Below are 20,719 nucleotides of genomic sequence, written 5' to 3' on the forward strand. Positions count from 1 at the left end.
AACGCAACAATGGACGGTAAAATTGAAAATAAAAAAGAAACCATGGTAGCGGTGCTTAATGCAAGATGAATTATTCACCCGACAGTGATTGCAAAAGTAAACGGCGAAAAAGCAAGAATAACGTTGGATACGGGTGCTGGAAGTTCCTATATATGTACGAAATTGATAACAAAACTAAAGCTGAAACCTACACAAAAGGAATGTAAAAGTATTGAACAGCTCTACGGAACAGTGGACAAGCGTGTGGAAATATATAACGTTACGCTAGAATCAACAACGATACCGGAATTTCGCATCAAAGTTGAATGCACGAACGCAGAAAAGGAAACACCAACCTTTTTACTCGATCCGATGATCAAGGATGTTAAGAAGCATTTCGCAAAATTGAGGAGACTAAAATTTAGCGATGATGAAGAGAGTGACGAACTTCAACCTGTTCACATAATACTCGGTGTCGCTGATTATCAACGAATAAAAAAACCTGTACGGAACCGGTAGTTCTCGTAAAAAATCCGGATAAAGATCCAGGAGCCGAATTAACTATGTTGGGATGGACTCTATCTGGGAGATGGACACAATTAAGTTTTGGTATTGAAAAAGGCTTCTTATTGAATACTGGTCGTGATGAGTTCGAGCAAAAGTGTAGGTTAGAAGTACTTGGACTATCAAACGCAAACAGAGAATAAATATTCCACCAAGACTTCAGCGAAAAACTGCATCAAACCTACTAATGTTATTATGAAACTAGAATACCTGGGAAAAAGGGTGTTGTTAAATTGCCAAACAACAGAAATCAAGCTCTTAAAAGATTTGGAAGTATAACGACTCGATTGAAAAAACTTAAAAAACTAGAACAGTATAATGATATAATGATGGAACAGATCAATGAGGTATTATTGGAAATGGCACTAGAAAAACCTACGAACCTAGATATTATTCACTATGTCCCTCATCAAGTGGTAATCAAGGAAAATGCCGTGTCAACGAAAATGAGAATTGTTTATGATTGTTCAGCTAGAAAAGATGCTCAATCACGTTCATTAAACGATTGTAAATAAGTGGGACCATCGTTGCAGCCCTTAATACTTGACATACTTATACGAAATTAGATGAATAAACTCTGCCTTTTAGCTGACGTGAAGAAGGCGCTTCCACAATTTTTTTTTGCTACCATTAAGAAACATGTATCAAAATACAAGGACATATATCCAAATACGGTGCTTGCTTTGGAAGAAGATACTTATGTCGATGATCTGCAAGCAAGTGGAGAAACGGAAGAAGAACTTATCAGGTTTAAAAATGAATCAACGTAAATGTTAATGGAAACTGGTTTCCAGCTGCACAAATGGCATAGCAACTTAAGCAAAATGGAAAGCAACGCTGAGGCTAAATCAAAAAAAATACTTGGGATTCCATGATTTCAACAGATTAACTATCGATTGACTTTACTGCTTGCATCAGTATCAGAAATAAAGAAGTAATTACAAAAAGGAAAATGCTATCCTCTATCAACAGTGTCTTAGACGTATTGGGATTAAGTGCACCTGTTTTAATCACTGGAAAAATACTATACAGTCGACTATGCTTATTAAAACTCAGTTGGGATCAACAAATTTCAAATGAACTTTCAGAAGAATGGAAGATCTGGATTCAATACAAAAGATCAATTGCATCATGGAAGACGAGATGGAAGATAGTTGATTAAATCCGAAGGGCCACCTTTAATTGTGGGAGGGTTTCGTGAATAACTTCTTCAAGATGCAATTAGTGTGTTAATGTATGTCAGGTGTTAATCTATGTAGTTTTTTATGCATGTACGGTCTTAATGTATTCAATGTGTTAAAATGACGCGATTGTAAAACTGTATAAAAGGGGAGTGAAATTTTAAAACTGTATGATTCGCCATCAGATGGAAAAAATATTATCAAGTTCATAAAGAAAACAGTGACTCTTTAGATCCTGTAGGAAAGTCTAATTATTTCCCCACAATGAAGGTAACCCCATATTTTATTATTTTATCTGAGAAGTTAAAAAGTTTTTGAACTGAAATTTTGCGGTGTCTTTTTTTTTTTTTTTTTTTTTTTTTTTTTTATGTGTGGATAGATTTCCATTGCGAATTAATTCGCTGGGCGGATTGGTCCGATAAAAGTTACAATATCGTTATATTTCTTCTATTTAAATAGAAATACAAATAGAAATAAAAACTATTGAAAACTTTATGGATGCCTCAAAAAAATCACTCACTATTAAAGAAATATTTCAAGTAACCTTTATATGATTCTTTTTTTGAAACTTTTTGCATGCACTAAAAACTGTCACGTTTTATTATGGCAATTATTAGGGAAATGTAAAGATAAATAAAAAACTCCGTCAATTGAAAATATAAATCGACCTGATTGTTTATTCGAAAAATAATCCGTATTAATAATCCAATCCGTTTTTGCCGACTTTAAATTTGATAAATAATATTAGTTCGAAATATTAGTTCGATCCGATCTAACAAAATAAATCCGAAAAACAATCCGAATTGTTTCATTTTTATTTTATTTCATTTTTATGTTATTTAATTCTTTTATTATTATTATTATTATTTTTTTTTCTTTACAGATGCCTAAACTATCTAATACATGGGAATTCTTCAACAAAGTGGAGGAAAACAAGGCAAAAGCTCTGTGGCAAAACATATTTGGTCAATTAAAGCACCTCTAGTCTTTCAAGGAACCATTCGAAAAGAGTCCATTTAATCTTATATGAACAATTAGAAAGGAAAGACAAGGAAAAATCAACAATTTCAAACATTTTTGACGAGCTTGGTTCTGAAGACTCAGATTTTGAATAAACACAAGAAAAAGATAAGATGAGGAGAAATCCACAGATACAGACAGATACACCAGCATCATCACAGTCTAAACGAAGTAAAACTTGTGGAATTTGTTGCACTTCCGACAATCAGACCCGGCAAGGTAGAAAACAAGCTCTCAAACCAGAGTTGGAAGTTTCTGACATCAGTTAAATAAGAACTGTTGTTGACATTACTAGATGGGTGATTGAGGACAGTCGATCATTTTTTGTAGTAGAAACTGAGGCATTCACCCGGAGGATAAAAACTTCAACCAACGATTAATTCAGAGCCATTACAGCAAATAATATGCCTACAAAATACATTTCTGTTCTTTTTAAGTTCATACATGAACAAGTAAAAACATTTTCAATACAGAAAAGTCAAATCTTGATGGAGTGGCCTTAACATCTGACATGTGGACCACTGATCACATCAATTTGTCTTTCATGAGCATTATACTCCACTATATAGATTCAAAGTTCCAAATGAAACGTTTCTTGGTGGAGATGTCCTACTTCCCCGAACAATATACTGGGCACAATATTGCTAATAAGCTCAATGAATCTATCAACAAACTTGATTTTGAAGTCAAAACCTGGATAACGATTGGTGGTGCACCTAATGTCCAAGCAGGTGTTAGAAAATCAATTGGCGTACAAAGTGCAATTAGGTGTGTCGACCACCGTCTAAATCTAGTTTTCAGTAGTGTAGTCAATGATAAAAAAGTATACGATGTGGTCAGTTCTCAGCCAAAAAATAACAAAATTAGTAGGTCACTTCAACCAGTCCTCTCAAAAAATTAATGGTTTTGTTTGATGATGCTAAAGCCTTGAATAACTCCAGAACGAAGTTAGTGTAGAGATACCCCACAAGATGAATCTCTTACCTCCATCTAATGGATTCTATGGTGGATCTTATTTTAGCAATGCATTCTTTAACGAATCCGAACCCCACTGTTTCTGGAGGTTGTAAATTGACAGATCTTTCACCAACAGAAGATGAAGTGGAATCTATTCAATCTGGTATCCGGCTTCTGAAAGGCTTCTCAGAATTCTCCAAGAAATGTAGTAGCGAAATGAATGTTAGGATATATTCTGTTGTTAACTTCCTATATAACACCAAAGGAAGATTAGCGAGGGAGATGATCAAGTCAAAAACCGAGGTGTCATCAGAGATTGTTAACTATTTCAATGAAGATCTACACAAACTGATTTAAATTGAATTCTTCATCGCTAATTATTTAGAATATAACAGTGTGTGCTTTGTGGATGAGAGGGCAAAATTTAAAGTAGTAAAAACTGCAGTAAAGAAAGCTATGGAAAAACTGACAGAAAAAGAAATTTCGGACAGCCAAAGCACTCCTTCCCCTTCAATGTTGGATGATGAGAATGATGACAACTTCGATTTCACTGAACAGCTGGAATTCTGGAAATAAAACCATTATGGAAAATAATATACTTTCAATGTGATTTTGACATCTTTTTTTTTATTCTTTAACATGCAGATCATTACATTTTCTGGTATACTTGAATAGTAGAAATAAATACAAAATCTTATTTCAAAAGTATTCCTTATTCTCAATCCGCAAAAATCCCCAAAAATAATATCGGTTCGGATTTCAACCTGAAAAAAAAATTTGGACAGCAATCCGAATCAAAAGTACCGGACAAAATTATCATCCAAAAACGTTTTAACGAATTACTACTCGATACATTATTTCCGGATCAAATCAATCCGTAAATAATTTGAATTGGTCTACGAAGACAGTTCGATTCACAATCCGGCAATTCAGTTAAAAAATTTAAAAAAAAAACATTAAAAGAGAATTATATAAGTAAGAACAAGATCAGAATGTATTTCACATTTATAAGCGAAAATAATATATACTTAAGGTTTTTTTAAATGAAATTTGTTTTGAAATTTAAACGCTTTTTAAAACTGAATTATAATTTTAAATGCTTTTTGTTGTTCAGGAAATTGTTGTTCAGAAAATTGTTTCCAGGAAAAGCCTTTTTTTTTTTTTGAGTTCCCTAAGTTTTAGAGGGCTGTATAGTTGTGGCTATGAAGCAAGATCCTTTAAGGTGGTAGTACACCAATAAAAGTGAAAAAAAAATTTTTTTTTTACTTTTATAATTTAACCAATATAATCATCGTAGATTTCGAATTTTTATTTGATTTAGTTAAATAAAAAAAGCTTCACATGTTAAAACTTATTTATAATATATCGGTATAAAATATTTTTTATTTTCCACCTAGCAACGCTTTGTTTATTCTGTTGTTATGCGCTTCAGAAACAAGTTAAACTATAAAAAAATCCATGAAATACTTACCTTGTCAACTCTTTTAAGTGCAAAGTTGTAGACTGCAACGACTTTTTGCTAATTAGTTTAGTATGATGGCTTTATTGACGTAATTCGCTTGTTGTTTCAAGCTGCATTCAAACTTTATTATTTATGCTATGGTATATCTTTTATCTTTTTAAAGTAAAAATAATATGGGTGAATCAAAGAGAAAACAATTATCAAACAGAATATATAATAATAAAAAAGCAAAATTTCGTGGAAACAGATATACAAAGATTTCTTCTTCAGAAACGAAAACTTTATCTTTTGTTAAATCTGCTACACATTCTGCTTCTTCAAAAAAATTAAATATTGCTGATAAAGATTTTAAATACAGATTTTAACTTTGTTATGAACTTTAGTCTGTTGGAAAACGTTATATCGCTACTGAAATGCCCGAATTTATGTGAAGATAATGTTTATTTAATGTTTGATTCCTCCTAAAAGTATGGGTTAAGTATTTGTTTAAAAATATGTTGTAACAGTTGCAATTGGAAAACTGAGTTTTTTTCATCTGCTACATTTTGTAAAATAAATTTAATTGAACAATATGAGCCTAGTAAAAGCATATGTAGTGGACAAAAACCATTTGATATTAACACACGTGTCATTGTGGCTTTTCGTGAAATGGGTAATAGGTTATCATCATCAGAAAAATTTTGTTGAATAATGAATATGAAGCCACCTATGAACAAAAAAAGCTACAATAAAACTTTATATAAACTGTTAGATGTTTATCAGAGTTTAGTTGACCAGAACATGAAAAATACTGCTAATTAATTAATCCCTGCAGGTGAAACATCAAGAGACATTATGTGTAGCTTTGATGGTTCATGGCAAAAGCGTGGTTTTACTTCAAATAATCGAGTTGTTTCTGCAATTTCAGTTTAAAGTGGTAAATGTATTGACTTTCAAATAGAAACAAAAACATGTAAATTATGTTAATTGATAAGCTTAAAATAACAGTAGGTTGCAATCTACATAACTTTTGTCTTATAAATGACTCAAAGCGCATTTCTAAAGCAGAAAAACAATGTACAAGTATAGTGAAATAAGGATGCAAGAAACTAAGAGCTATACAAAAGGTTTTTGTGATCAAAGCGAAACATTAGAAGGTGCAGTTTATGGAAGTGGGGAGTTTTGAACAATTTTTTTTTGTTTTTATTTTTAAATTGAGTTTTTCTCAAAATTATTTTTAATAGCCTGGCGACGGAGATATTTTTCAAACCGATAACCGATTTGATCTGATTTGGCATACTTGTTTGTAACACATGTATTTGCAACCTCTACTAGAATTATGTTTACAGCTAATTGTGTTCTGCTTTTGTGAGTGATTTTGTGTTCTCAAATATCACCAAAACTTCCAAATATGACTAAAATGGATATATTTTGACTTTTTTTGCTCAAAATCCAAAACTTTTAGTGCATGTTGTAATTGCATAAGTAAAGGATCACAAGCCAAAATTTCAGTTCAAATTTATTTACGGTTGCTGAAAAAACCCTGTCGCCAGTTATTCATTTTTAGGCTTTTGTCTATCAATAATTATGCGCATAATTAATTTTTTTAAATTTTAAAATTTTTACTTTTCTTTTAATCATATTATATATGTTATGCACTATTAAAGATTGAAAAAAAAGTTGAAATACAAGATTTTTTTTTAATGGTATACTTCCACCTTAACTCAAAATTTGTGTTTAGCATTTTTTTTAAACAGATTTTTACTCAATTTCTGAGTGAGTTGTGTTTCCTATTTTGTTTTTTTATAATATGCGCCTGTTTTTTTAACGACGCCATTTTCACTTTTTATGTTTAGTGAACTATTTGACTATTGGGTTGAAGGAGAATTAATTTCTTTTTTCATTCGTATGTTTCAATATCTATGATTAAGTTTTGAATTATTTAATATTACATAACTTTCCTTTTTTTTTTAATGCATTTGTTAAGTAAAAATTAGGAAGCAGGATTTTTAAAGATATGTAATTTAACAAATTTAAAACATAAATTTTTAAATCAGAAAGTGGAAAACTTAAATCTCATTCTCCTGAATAAGATTTTTTAATCGCGAAACCTTTTAATGTAATTGCGAAAGAAAAGTTATGATGATATTAATATACTTAAAATAGTTCAAATCTTTTTTCTTATAAAATAAGTTGACATATAGAAATGGTAAAGTTGTCCCTTTTTACCGCCCTTATCAAACTGGCGCTCAGGTCCTTTAGCCTAAGTTCCCTCACTACGTCACTAAATTATATGGAGTTCTAGTAAGTACTCTAACAATCTGAGATACCAATTTGAACATAAACCACGAGTGTCAAACAACAACTTGAAAGTCGAATCGAATTCCCGAAAGTCTAATGACTGAGCCTGTCGTTTCGGAGAAATATTCTATGGAGTGAAAAGCCAAATAAATAGTTTTAGCTCTGGTGGCAAAGTTCATGTAGTATCCACTGAGGCAACAGTTGAATCCCAAACGAACATTAATGATGGAGGTGTCGACATCATGGTATGGGTGGACTAAATACAAAATTTATTTTCCTTGCATGGAGCTGGACCAAACGCAAAAATTGATATTAGATAATAATTAGTGCATCATAAGAATATATTATAATTGAAATAGATCTTTTTGAAAATGCAAGTATGCCGTTAAGAGGAACATTTATGAACTACAATTACCAGAAGCATAGCTCATGTTTAGCTCGTTATATATTGATGTAGAGTGATTGTTCCTGATCGGAAGAAATTTCTATAAAAACACTCGTTTTTCTTGTGGTGAGTGCTTGCTGTTGTAAAAATACCAACGTTCTAAGTTTCCGAACGTCTCCACAACAACAGCCTTTAGTGTGTACATCACAATAAATAATCTTAATATCTTATTTTTTAATATAAATAGCTTGCAAAATGTAAATAAAAAAATCACTTTGGTAATCTTAACAATGTAAATGAAAAACAAGCAAAAATCTTAGAAATATTTAAATGATACATAATCGGTATCATTCTTTGATCACCATCTGATCAGTTCTTATCACATTAAAGTGCCCTGCCTAGAACCCTATGCTTAATCAAATCCAAGAGTATTTTGAATGTTGAAATGATTGTAAAAAAATAAGAAATCTAATCATTTGAACGAATCGTGGAAAACAGTAGAGGAAGGCTGTTACTTGATTCTTTTCTTGGTGCCAAGCTTTAGTTGAAACAGTGTGGTGACACTGTCAAGAAGCAATTATAAAGAAAAAAGATACCTAATCAAAGATTCAGATAAAAAGTTAAAAGAAAAATAAATTGAAAGAAAAAGTTAAAAGAAAAATTTGTTATTTTCTTCAAGTGTAGAAAATTTGTGGCCATAAAAAAACATGAATTCGTATAAAAAAAAATAGATATTTGATAAAAATTACTTATTTTCTGGTGAAAATGAGACTTTTGGTGGTGTTTAATTTCGTAATGGGATATTTAAAATCAGAAAAATTAAACAAAAATTTTGAAAACTGCTTGAAAACCTTGTTAAAGATATGAACTTAAGTGTGTTAAATTCCCTGACCACCATTGTATATTTTGAAGGTAAATATTTCAAACTGTTAATCACACAACATCAAATTTACTTGTTGACAATTGATAATTGACGAGTTGTACTTCCGTACACTTGGTAAGTCTACTGCTCATAAGCAGAATTAACTCCGTAATTAGATGAAATTATGGATTTCTGGAGGGGATGTTTTTATTTATTTGTATATATAATTATTGCATACAGTCATAAACTGTCAACACTGACAGTTTATGACTGTATACACTAATTATATATACAAATAATTAAAACACGATCTAGTACATCGTAAACATAGCAATTATGAAGGACACTTAGTAATTTTTTTTTATTATTATTATTTCTGCTCTAAAAAAAAAATTTTCAACTATTATTTGTTAAAGTTAACAAAAAAAAAAATACATTACAGTTTTACAGACAATTAGAAAAACTGACGAAAAAAATTTAGTCAACTGGGCAACTCATGCAATCTCGGTGCTACGAATATATCAATTGTAGAAACACATTTGAAATAAAATGAGCGCAAATGTAGACACATATATTTACACTTTTGTTTTTTATCACTAAAACCATCTTACTCTTCAACTTTACGCAATTTTCTGAACTCATTCTCTGAACAAATTTGGGGTTAGCGCAACGAAAATCCTCGAATAATATTGGTCCGGAGCGAAGTTGAACTCAGTTTTTCAAATTTTATCTTGAATTTTAACATTTTGAAGGAATATTTTGATTTTTAATCATTAAGTACCATCTTTTGAAAAACTTTGATCAGTTGCTACCTTTGAACAAGGATCGCTTGTAGTTTGAAACTTTGATGAAAGAGAGTTAGAGTTGTCTGAAGAGATAATTTTCTAAAAAAAGCAATTATAGCTGATTTTCAACAATAAAATAATACACACACACACACACACACACGCTAGCTACGGTAACTTACAGCATCATCGTTATTTCTGCCAGAATTTGAAGTATTACTTAAGTACATATAGAAAGGCACTTCTTTTCCCAAAGAAGAATATCTATTTATTGAGGTTTTACTGAGGTCGGTAACGTCGACATGTTTATCATCGTATTTAGTTCTAAAATCCGAAATAATATGTTTTTAAAACGAACTTTCTAATAAGAATTTAGTGATTTGGAGATATGTAGAGTGTATTTATAGAAGACAAGAATATCATGCGCATGGAACAATAGTCTCTTAAACAGTGATTCGAATGCATTGCATGTAAAAAACTGTGCATTCGAATTTAAAAAATATGTTAAAAACAGTGCATTCGAATTTAAAAAATATGTTAAAAACAGTGCATTCGAATTTAAAAAAATAACGGTAAAACTGAAAGACGAAAACTCAAACAATAATTTCCAAAAAAAGAAAAGGTTGCAATTAAATATACTTTGTCAATATTCCAGAGAAAGTACGATTTCGTCTGATTTTATTTTGTTTGCTATTAAAAGAAATGATGTTAGTTGTGGGTTCATTTGCTTGCTTCAGGTTTTTCTCGTGAGGAAGAGTTGAATGGATTTGTTGAATGACATTAGGTGCCTATAATAAAATGTCCCAAAAAATGTTACTACACCGCTGTAATAAAAAAAATCATCACATAAAATATAAATATAAATAAAATTTAATAAAAAAGTTTTTTAACAATCGAAGATAACTTCGATTTTAGTAGTCGGTCATCAACTTTAGATATTTGTAGACCTTATTTCACTAATTTAATAGCTTTAATTTTCTGAAAATGATAATTTCCCATACTCAGGATATACCTTTTCTTGAACGATTAAAATCTGAAAATTTCTTTAAAAATACTAGGACAAACTGACCAATTATGATCAGCAATATATCTGTTGTGGCAAGTATAATGCTAATTTTTTATATTCCCATTTTGGTCATAATTTGTACACAGTATGGAGTTACAAAACAGCCTGAATTTAAAGATAAATCCATTTTTAGCAGATCATTCTAACGTGAACGAGTAATTTGTCAGTATTGTCAGGGTGACCAAATTTGACAATTATTAGAATTCCAATGTTTTATTAAAAATCTTTAAAAAGCCGGTGGTTTATTTATTACAACTAATAGTAAATACCAGCAAAACAAAGGTTCATAACAAACGATCAAAACAAAAGTTCAAAACTAAAGTTTTATATCCTAAAGTCAAACGCGATCGACAGGTGTTAAACCAACTAAATAAAATCAAAACGATCATAAAAATGTTAACATTCGATAGCAACTACTCTAGAAATTTCTCACTACGAACAAAAATAGCTAAAAATTAAATAACTCGGTTATTACTGACGAAAAAATATGTTGTAAGTACAGGATAGAAAGGAAAACACATACAAATACAAACAGTCTGTAAAACTATTGACGCAATTGAATTATCTGTTAATAACAAATCAGGTAAATATTGATACTTAACACAAATGAATTCTATATTTGGATGATAATCGATTACATAAACAATGTAAGAACCCTTAGAACAGTCTTCGCGTGTAATCAATTTGTTATCTGCACTGTGTATTAAATCATAGTCTGTTGAAGTAAACCTTGGTCTGGCATTCTATTGTTCTCCGCTACTGTTATTTTTCTTAACTTAAAATATTTAAAACATTAATCACGTGATCAATGTGGATGCAAGAAAATTTTTTAAATTGCGAATTCTGAAGCGTTTCAAGAGAATTTTAATTTAGTTAAACCTGATAATTTAGATGAAGATCTCTTAGATAAAATATTTGAAGAGGATATCAATAAAGCATTTGAAAAGGTGTGAAATTCTTTCTTGTTATATAAATTTAATCTCAAGGTTTTTCAAAGAGAACAAACATCCAAAATAATTGATGTGTTAATATAATACAATATATATATATATATATATATATATATATATATATATATATATATATATATATTAGACATGTCCAAAAAACAACTTTTTTAAAAAATGTCTGAGCACAGCTGCTAAATGTGTTCTATGTAATAAATTAATACTAAATTTTAAAAATTTTTGAATAAAAAAAATTTTTAGGGGTCGCTCAAGACCCTTAAACATCAGACGAGTCCCTAATATTTTGAAAAAAAAAGTTTTTTAAAACCATATCATGTTGGGTCTCAAAAGAAGTGAAATTTTATAAAAATTTCAAAAATAATAAAAAAAGTTTATAAAAAACACAAATTAAAAAGTTTATTAAAAAAAACTTTAAAAATATGCACTTTTTTATTTTTTGTTAAAAAACGATAGTTTTTAATTCATAAAATTTGAACTGGTAATTTTTATATAAAATAGTTAATATTTTTGAAATTTTTATAAAATTTCACTTCTTTTGAGACCCAACATGATATGGTTTTAAAAAACTTTTTTTTTCAAAATATTAGGGACTTGTCTGATGTTTAAGGGTCTTGAGCAACCCCTAAAAATTTTTTTTATTCAAAAATTTTTTAAATTTAGTATCAATTTATTACAAAGAACACATTTAGCGGCTGTGCTCAGACATTTTTAAAAAAAGTTGTTTTTTGGACATGTCTAATATATATATATGTATATATATATACAGGGTGGGGCAGAAGACCTTGCTTACTTGAATTAGCCTTTCTGAAGTGTGATTTGCTACGATAACTTTAAGGAGGGGCTTAATCAAAAGCGCAAACTGTTAAGTTTTGTTTATATGATGAGCCGCATTAATTTAATTTCTTTTTTCTTTGAAGAAGTCATGGAATGGACGAACGTGGAATGTGCTTTTGCGATTTAGGCAAATTTTTCCTATGGTAAATCAATCATCGCCACACAGCGTGCATTTCGTCGGCACTTCAATGTTGCATCACGTGGCCGTGTTCCAGGACGACAGTCAATCGTTTCGTGAGTGAAAAACTTCAGGGAATCTGGAGATGTGAAGAATAAGAAGCCTTGTCTCCAAAGGACTGCAAGATCTCCGCAGAACATCGAAGCGGTGCGGCAATCCATCTTGAGGTCTCCCCGACGATCTGCCTGCAAGCATGCATCAGCTCTTGGGTTATCAGCTCTGTTAGACGGATCCTTCATGAGGAATTGAAGTTCCATCCCTACAAGATTTTTGTCGCCCAGGAACTAATTCCTCGGGACTTCGATGCTCGTGAGGGTGCATGTAGGGCCCTTCTCGACTTGCCTGATGACACGCTTGTGTTTGTTAGCGATGAGGCGCACTTCCATCTTTCTGGGGCTGTGAACAAGCAGAACAGGCGGTATTGAAGCACTGAAAACCCACGAGAACTTCAGCTACGACCTCTACACTCGCAACGTGTGAATTTTTGGTGCGCAATATCCCGAGTTGAAATAATCGGTCCCTGGTTTTTCGAAGAATATGAAAGGACAGTTTTGGTGACATCTGAGTGTTACGTGACGATGTTACAGAATTTCTTCCTGCCAAAACTGAACGAGATGGGCTTGGACGATGTTTGGTTCCAGGAGGATGGTGCAACTGCGCATACATCAAGAGCATCCATGGTTTTCTTGAACGAAGCCTTTCCTGGGCTCGTGATCTCTTTGAGGAGCAATCTTCAGTGGCCAGCCAGGTCTCCTGATCTTGCGATTATTTCTTGTGGGGACATCTGAAGTCCGTCGTGTACCATGACAGACCCAACAACATGAACCATCTCAAGAATAACATTCGTGAAGCCGTTGCCAACATTCCTATTGAGATGCTAGAGAGAGTCGACACCAATTTCCGGACACGACTGACACAATGTATTAACAATAACGGACGTCATTTGCGTGATATCTCCAAAACTAGCAAATTGTAAGATTTACTTGTTCTTGATTATGCTATTACAAAATTCATTTGTATATATTCATTAATTTTGTTATAATATATGTTTCAAATAAGTAAGTTTCTCTGCCCCACCCTGTATATATATATATATATATATATATATATATATATATATATATATATATATATATATATATATATATATATATATATATATGTATAACATAATATAATATAAAATTTAATTTACTGATAAAATTTTTTTTTACTTTCTAGGTGATTTCTTCCGAGGAAATGTCATGCCAAGTCTAAAGGAGGTTTAAAAAGACACATAAATCAGCACACCCGTCGTGTAGTAATGCACCAGAGGAAATATTAGATCATTTAACAATTACCATGTTTTTTGATATTGTGAAAGAGGTGCGAAATACTTTATTTTATGACACTTGTTACCCAGAAGAAATGAGATAGACAATTAAAGACTATATTATTGAATTCAATGATAACCTGTACAATGAAGTAACAAAGTTATCAGCTAACTTCAAATCATCTTGAAATGCTGAGATATTTTTAACAAAGTTTTATTCAAGCATTGTTCTTTCTGCCCATAGTTATATTTTAAACTTGGATAAGCGTTTATGTGCTTTATTATTCCTTCATATTGGAAATCATATTTTGAGTTTTTGTAAAAAACAAAAAAACACTGCTCATGAAGAAAACACAACAAAACTAATAAGTGCACAAGAGCTAGATGGATTGCAGTATTTAGCTGGTCATGTTGTGCACAAGTTTATAAAAAAAAAAAGATACAATAAAGACTATTATTCAAAAATTAATCAGGACACAATGGAAATACTTAAAAAATTTACAGCAGATACCTTTATTGATCAAAAATGAATTTGTTCCTAGAATAGAGAAGGTTTAACTGCTGTAACAAAAGTGTCAGAATATTTTTATTGTAACTGAAGGTAACATTGTTGAAACATCTGAAAATGAAAACTCTGTTTCTTATAGTATATATCTGGCTAATAACGTTTTAGAAAATACGCTTAAACTTTATCTTCACAGACACTCATTTTCATTAACTAGAGATATTTTTCAATTGCACTAAGAGAAGAAAAAAGTAAAATCTTTGCGCAAAACAATCAAAAAAGCATCTCGGAAACTTTGTTTACAAGAACAAAGATTATTTAATATGCATAGAAAAGCAGGTTTTATAATATAACAAAAGAAAAGTGTTATGTACTTTTATTGATTAAGAAAATCACTTTATCTATTGTAAATGTATTTATATATCCAAACACTGCTTAAGAAATCTTATAATAAAAAGTTTGTTTCACCTTAATGCTCTTCAGCATTTTTCATATAGACAAAGCAAGTTATTTATCTTAACATTTCTTAAGTGGAGTTTCATCAACAATTGTCCAAGATGGTACACGTTTTGTTTTATGAGCACCTTTTGTGTTACCAGTAAAAGGCACAGCTGAGCGCTGCATTCTTAACTTATTTGACTGATAAACCAAACTGATCTATGGTAGGATTATCATTTCTTCTTCCTAAACTAAATGTCTGCAAATATGTTCCTCTAAAACATCTTGATTGAAACACTCACTAATAACATAAGGCGTTCCAGTATTTAATAAGTATTTTGTTACCTTAATAAAAAAATATGAAGTAATTCTAAGGCCTTCATATGTTTTGGAAAACAAAAACATTCTCTCTTGTTCCTCATTTGAGAAGTCACCAATACCTGTAGAAACATTTTCTTTCCAAAATTTTGATTAATTTAAAAATTTTTCTTTTAATCATGTAAATTGCTCATGGTTAACATTTTTATATGGTTCCAAAATGGCTTACAATTTGTTAAACTTTCTTAAAGGTTTCGTACATTCATACAATAAAAAAATTTATCAGCAAACTCGCATAATTCTGCAGTTTTATGCATATAAGCAGGGTAATAACTTTCAATGACATTAGACACTGTTTCGTTTAATAATTGGGTAGCCAATCAAACATTCATTACAAAAAATGGTCTCAAGTTAAAATGATCAGACATAAGTTTTGGAATAAGTTTTAAACTTTGTAGCAAAATATGCCAGACTAAATTTTAAATCAGATGCTATGCCTCTTAGATAACAAAAAAGAGCATGAATTGCAAGTGCACTTGAATCTGAAAAAGTACTCTAGTTGATCTTTGGATCCGCCAAGGTCTACATATCCAATAAGTTCTCTTGAATCTTGATTTCATCAAAAGACAAACTAATCTCTGATAATCAATTAGATTAGAAGTTTTATGCAGAAGTTCATCTATGAATGAAGTATTAAAACCCACACAAGGTTTTATGGCATTTTTGTAATCTCTAAGTGTTCTGAGACTTGGAAATTTTAATATTTTGGCAGGTCGCAATTCATCATCAGCAAATGCAGACTTGATTGCTAATGATAAACAAAATCTAGTTATCATTGGATGATATCTCATCTTTGAAGTTGGATTAGAAAAAAATATTGTTGTTGTTTCCATAGCATTTTCATAAATGGGGATACTTCATTGCTATCTAATCTCATAATTTCTAACACTTCATCACTAATGTTAGATGGCACAGCTATTGATTTTGATACTATTTCATTTTTTCATTTTTTATAAAAAAAATGTTCACTCTGAAGGACCCAACCAAAGACCACGTAACTATAGACTAAAGATTCATCAACAAGGATTTCATAAGTAGGAACTTTGTAAATTTTTTGAATGATGTTTTTTTCTCATGATGAGTTACCATCCAACTATCTGTTAATTTGAGTTTATTTGCTCTATCTTTAAATTCCAAGAAACTTTTGTAGCCTTTTGAATTAAAAATTTTATCACTTGCTCTGTATTGCGATTACTCGTGAGATTTTTTCGGTAAGTTTTTAGTTTGTGTTGCAAATAGCTTTGAAGTTCTTCTTTTGTTCTCTAAAATATAAAAAACCAAAGGTTTTACTAATTATAATTTTTTTCTGTATGATAGGTATGAATGAAAATATTTGTATTAATCTTTAAATTTGTATTATTTGTGACAATTTTTTTATTTATTTAAATGCTTACTTGTTGATTCAATGTCATCTGTAGAAAAATGTCTTTCACAAGTGTAAATTTTTCCTGCAGCTACTCGATCTTTTAAATCTTTATCTGCAACATGATATTTAAACAAAAAATCAACAATTTCTTTCTTCCAGTTTGAATGAAGTTCATCATTTCTCATCTGAATTTGAAATATGCTGATTCCTTTATAGTTATAAGAACAAGAAACTCCGCACCCAGGGAAAGCGCAGTTCTTTCCTGGCATAATGTTTAAATGTGGAAGTCAATGCACTTTAAAAAATCTTAAAGATGAGTTTTTAAAGACAAAAGTGAACATTTCTTCGCTTAAACCTTATCCATGTCAAGACATAGAAACTAATATTCAACATCAAGAGCAAGTCATTTAGATTAACCATTCAGTAGCTATTCAGAAACAAATCTTTCAGTGTAAGTATATAATAATAATAGTCCAATTACAGTCAAAAATACTAGAAAATTGTTTTTTAAAAAAACTTTCTTTTTGATACCATAAATAAATAGTTATAAACACAGCAAGGTCTAAGGTTTTAAGATTTTATTCTAAAACGTACAAAGTTTTGTTTGTTTTGCATCTACATTGATCACGTGATGCAAATTTACGGAATTTTAAGTTCAAACAAAGACATTGCCATACCAGGACTTATTTCTATGGGCTATGACTATATAAACCTTACAAGAACAACATCATCGATCAGCTTCTTATACGATTATTGTCTAAAGCTAGGCCTTGAACAGCGCGAGCTGGATTGATTTTATGGCTTTCGATCTTTTTTACCGCATATGTTAAGCGGCTGAATTTGTTTCAACAACTTTTTTCTTCTCTTTTATTTGCTTTTTTACATTTTCTTTCTGAGTAGGATTAACAGTTTGTTTCTTTTTTGTTTTCTATCCAGTTCATTTGCAACTTGTTCGTCTAATTTTTGTTTCTCGATTGTTTGTTGATCTTTTTCATTTACAATACGTCGGTCATTTTATAATTGGCTGGCCGTTTTGTTCTCTCAACCTTTTCTTTATTTGCTAGAGATTTTCATAGAACTTTGAGCAAACTTAACACTGATTCGTTAATAGTTTTGGTTATTTGTATATCAGCTGGATTTAAAGTATCAACGCTTTTAAGCAAAATTTTTCGATTTGAAATTCGATAATGTTGTTTTTAGGAGTATTGAATAAATTACTGAAAACAGGTGGGCAAAAAAGTGCTTTTGAAAAATACTGCGAGGAGGGGAGATGAAGAAAATTGTAAACATTATCTTTAAGTTTTACCCGACTCAAACACGCTACATTCGAACGAGGAAAAGAGTGAGTCAACCAAAAAACACCAGGTGGACACACATGAAAAATGAATAAGTCACACCATAAATGATTAAAACTGTTTTCGCAAACACGACTTGAAACACAATAATATGATTTTAATTAGTGAAGTTCTAGAAAGTTCTGTAGCCACTCTGATATAAAGACTAATAAAAAGAAAACTAGTAAAACTTGTTTTAAAGAATACCATGACTCAGCAGTTGAAACTAAAGTACTGAACGAACTTGAAGAAAAAGAAATCTATTGTCTGTACGAGAATTCAAAATAACACCTGCGGACAGATAGAAAAGGAACAGTTGAGAAAATCTTTTAGATTTTTTTTGAGATTTTTTGAGATTTTTTTGGGAGATTTTTTTTTGGAAGATTTTAGTACATTTTCTTGAGGCCTCTCTTTGGAGAGATGTTTTCGGCAAAATTTTGATGAAGTGTTTTAAAGTGAGTTTTTGAAGATGTATTAAGAAAGAGTTATGAAAGATTATAAAAAAGGATTTTAAAAGAGAAAGAAAAAGTTTTAAGAGATTTTAGGAGATTATATGAAAAAAAAGAATTTAAGAGAATTTTAAGAGATTTTGAAAGAGGGTTTTATGAGAAAAGAATTTTAAGAGATTTTAAAAGAGGATTTTATGAGAAAAGGATTTTTGAAGATTTAACGAGAATTTAATGAAAAGAATTTATGAACAATTTAAAGAGGAACTTATGAGAAGGATTTGGTAAGGAAATGTATTTGAGTAACTTTCAATTTGCGTTACTATAAGTATTAATGCATTGTTATTTGTATGAGTCAATATTAAAAGAATATATATATTGATGAGAAATAATTGAGAATATTTATTAAGAAAAATAAGTAAGAGAAGAAAAATCAGTCGTAAGTATTTCATTTTTGTTTGCATTTTGAGTACGGTAATATTATTATTATTAATATCTTTATTATTGATATATGCGTTAAGAATTGTATTAAAAAGTCTGATGTTCCTACCGCGCGTATTAATTATTCTGCTTCACTCCATCCGCATCACCATCGTCACATTAAACACATTCTTAACATAATTAAGATATAATGTAAATAAAAATTAATAAAATCCGCTGCCCTCACAATACTTTGAAAGCATGATACACTATGCAAAATACACTAGAGGAAATATTTTTCTACTGCTAAACTACTAAGTGCGTTTTCGGATATAAGACCACTGTTATTGATGAGTTCTTTAAACATGGAAGGAAACTGTCTATTTTCAAACTTCAAAATTGATTTTTAACTCAACAACTTTCGATACATTTAACTAAATAACTTAGCAAGTAACATTTTCAAACTATTAGATACTGGTGTTTAAAAAACACTAATGTCTAATAGTTTGAAAATATTACTTGTGCGAGCAAGCAAATGCCAAAGTATATCGTAAGTTGAAGAGCTAAGTTTTTCAGTTCTACGCTAAGATGTGAATCATAGCCGTTAAGAGATAGCATCTCAAAGCATTCAATTTTTTTTTTGCATTAGAAAAAAAAAATCATTTGAGATATTTTTCTAATTCCATCCATTCTAATTCGCCATTGTTATAACAAACATTTTCTAACTACATGACGTATCTTACAAACATCCCAAACAAGTTAGAACTGCCTTTCAAAAAAAATTGCTTGCGCTTTACAGAAATACTTATGTCAAAAGAGGCTGGAGTTTAAATGCTACGCAAATTTATTTGATAACAGCAGGTTTGTAATTTTATGTCTGAACAAATTTTTAAAATGTGATCGAAACAAGTTTAAAAAGTGGTTCTTAACAAAATGTGACCTTTAAAAGGTCATATTGCCCTAACAGAAAGTCAAAGAGCATTTTTATTTCTACAACTTAATTTTTTTTTATGTTGTTATTTAATTTCATTCTTTATCCTTGTATGAACTAATTGTTTGACTTCTTTAACCTTATGCTCAGGTATATATATATAAAAAAAAAAAAAAAAAAAAAAAAAAAAAAATTTACTGATTTGATCTTTTCTTCCCCACTTTTTGCTTTGCGAAAATTCATAACCAACAGCTTAATACAAAATATTTTTCCCACTGTTAGCTTCTCATTCTCTTTACGACGTTGAAATAAAAATAATATATTAAAATAAATTAATAAGGCTAGAATTAATAATGTTATTTCTTAAATAATATTTCAGTACTAAGATTATTTTACAATCAGAGGTTATAACTAAAAGTTCAAAAATTTACTTTCAGCCTCAAATAGACATTATTTGTTTCTTGTCAAAAATTAACAAGTTTATACATTTTATTTTATTACAAAAAATATAGATAAAAGTTGATAAAAATGCAAAGAAAGTATTATAAAAACTGAAGAAAACCCAATATAGTTTACCTGATAACTTAGGAAAGAACTTATCAAGAGTTTTGGAGGTCATATGAGGCCATAACGACTTGACAATACGCTTCAGCTCCTTATCATTTTCATATCTATTTTCTTTAGTGCAAAAGTCTAGCCCAACACGAACAAGCGCAATCAAGGTTGTATAGAAAGATACAGCTCCATCAGCATTTACTGGGATGTCCAAACGAATAAGTCGCTATCATGTTTGTAAAGTTGTTTAATTAAGTGCAATATAAAAAGATGCTAAAGCAACCAAATTATTTATCTACAATGTTTATACAACATAGGAGCACATATGTATTATAGGTTAATTTGTTTATAAATTTTATAGATCAGGAAAAATTTGGATCAAATTGAGCAAGATGATACCTTAAAGAAAAAAGGAGTTCTTAGAGGGGGGACTACAAACACTAGTAATACCCACAGCTCATTTCAATTATTTCTTTTTAATTTTATTTTCTCTTATTTTTCAGCTTTTTGCTG

At 30.2% G+C, this 20,719-nt stretch overlaps 1 protein-coding gene and 3 pseudogenes across 3 annotated transcripts in view; 2 read left to right on the forward strand and 2 right to left on the reverse strand.

Annotated features, from left to right (window-relative positions):
* Positions 1 to 5,336: 5,336 nt before the first annotated feature.
* On the forward strand, positions 5,337 to 6,238 carry LOC149880314 (uncharacterized; annotated as a pseudogene).
* A 2,806-nt stretch (positions 6,239 to 9,044) lies between these two features.
* Positions 9,045 to 20,719, reverse strand: part of LOC145186866 (voltage-dependent L-type calcium channel subunit alpha-1D-like) — a 46,117-nt gene continuing 34,442 nt past the window's right edge. For all 3 annotated transcript variants that reach the window (XM_090070656.1, XM_090070657.1, XM_090070659.1), the window contains 5 exons: positions 20,228 to 20,432; positions 19,850 to 19,944; positions 10,115 to 10,263; positions 9,658 to 9,799; positions 9,045 to 9,574 (listed from right to left, as the gene is read on the reverse strand). In XM_090070656.1, coding sequence (XP_089926782.1) covers positions 9,464 to 9,574; positions 9,658 to 9,799; positions 10,115 to 10,263; positions 19,850 to 19,944; positions 20,228 to 20,432 — 702 coding nt within the window. In that variant the 3' untranslated portion in view covers positions 9,045 to 9,463. The remainder of the gene's footprint in view (positions 9,575 to 9,657; positions 9,800 to 10,114; positions 10,264 to 19,849; positions 19,945 to 20,227; positions 20,433 to 20,719) is intronic.
* On the forward strand, positions 11,381 to 14,391 carry LOC149880315 (uncharacterized; annotated as a pseudogene).
* Positions 16,098 to 16,789, reverse strand: LOC149880316 (uncharacterized; annotated as a pseudogene).

The sequence above is a fragment of the Hydra viridissima genome, unplaced genomic scaffold (assembly GCF_058129835.1).
Source record: "Hydra viridissima isolate aposymbiotic clone 2 unplaced genomic scaffold, HvirCarnegie_v1 scaffold_13, whole genome shotgun sequence".
Taxonomy (NCBI): domain Eukaryota; kingdom Metazoa; phylum Cnidaria; class Hydrozoa; order Anthoathecata; family Hydridae; genus Hydra; species Hydra viridissima.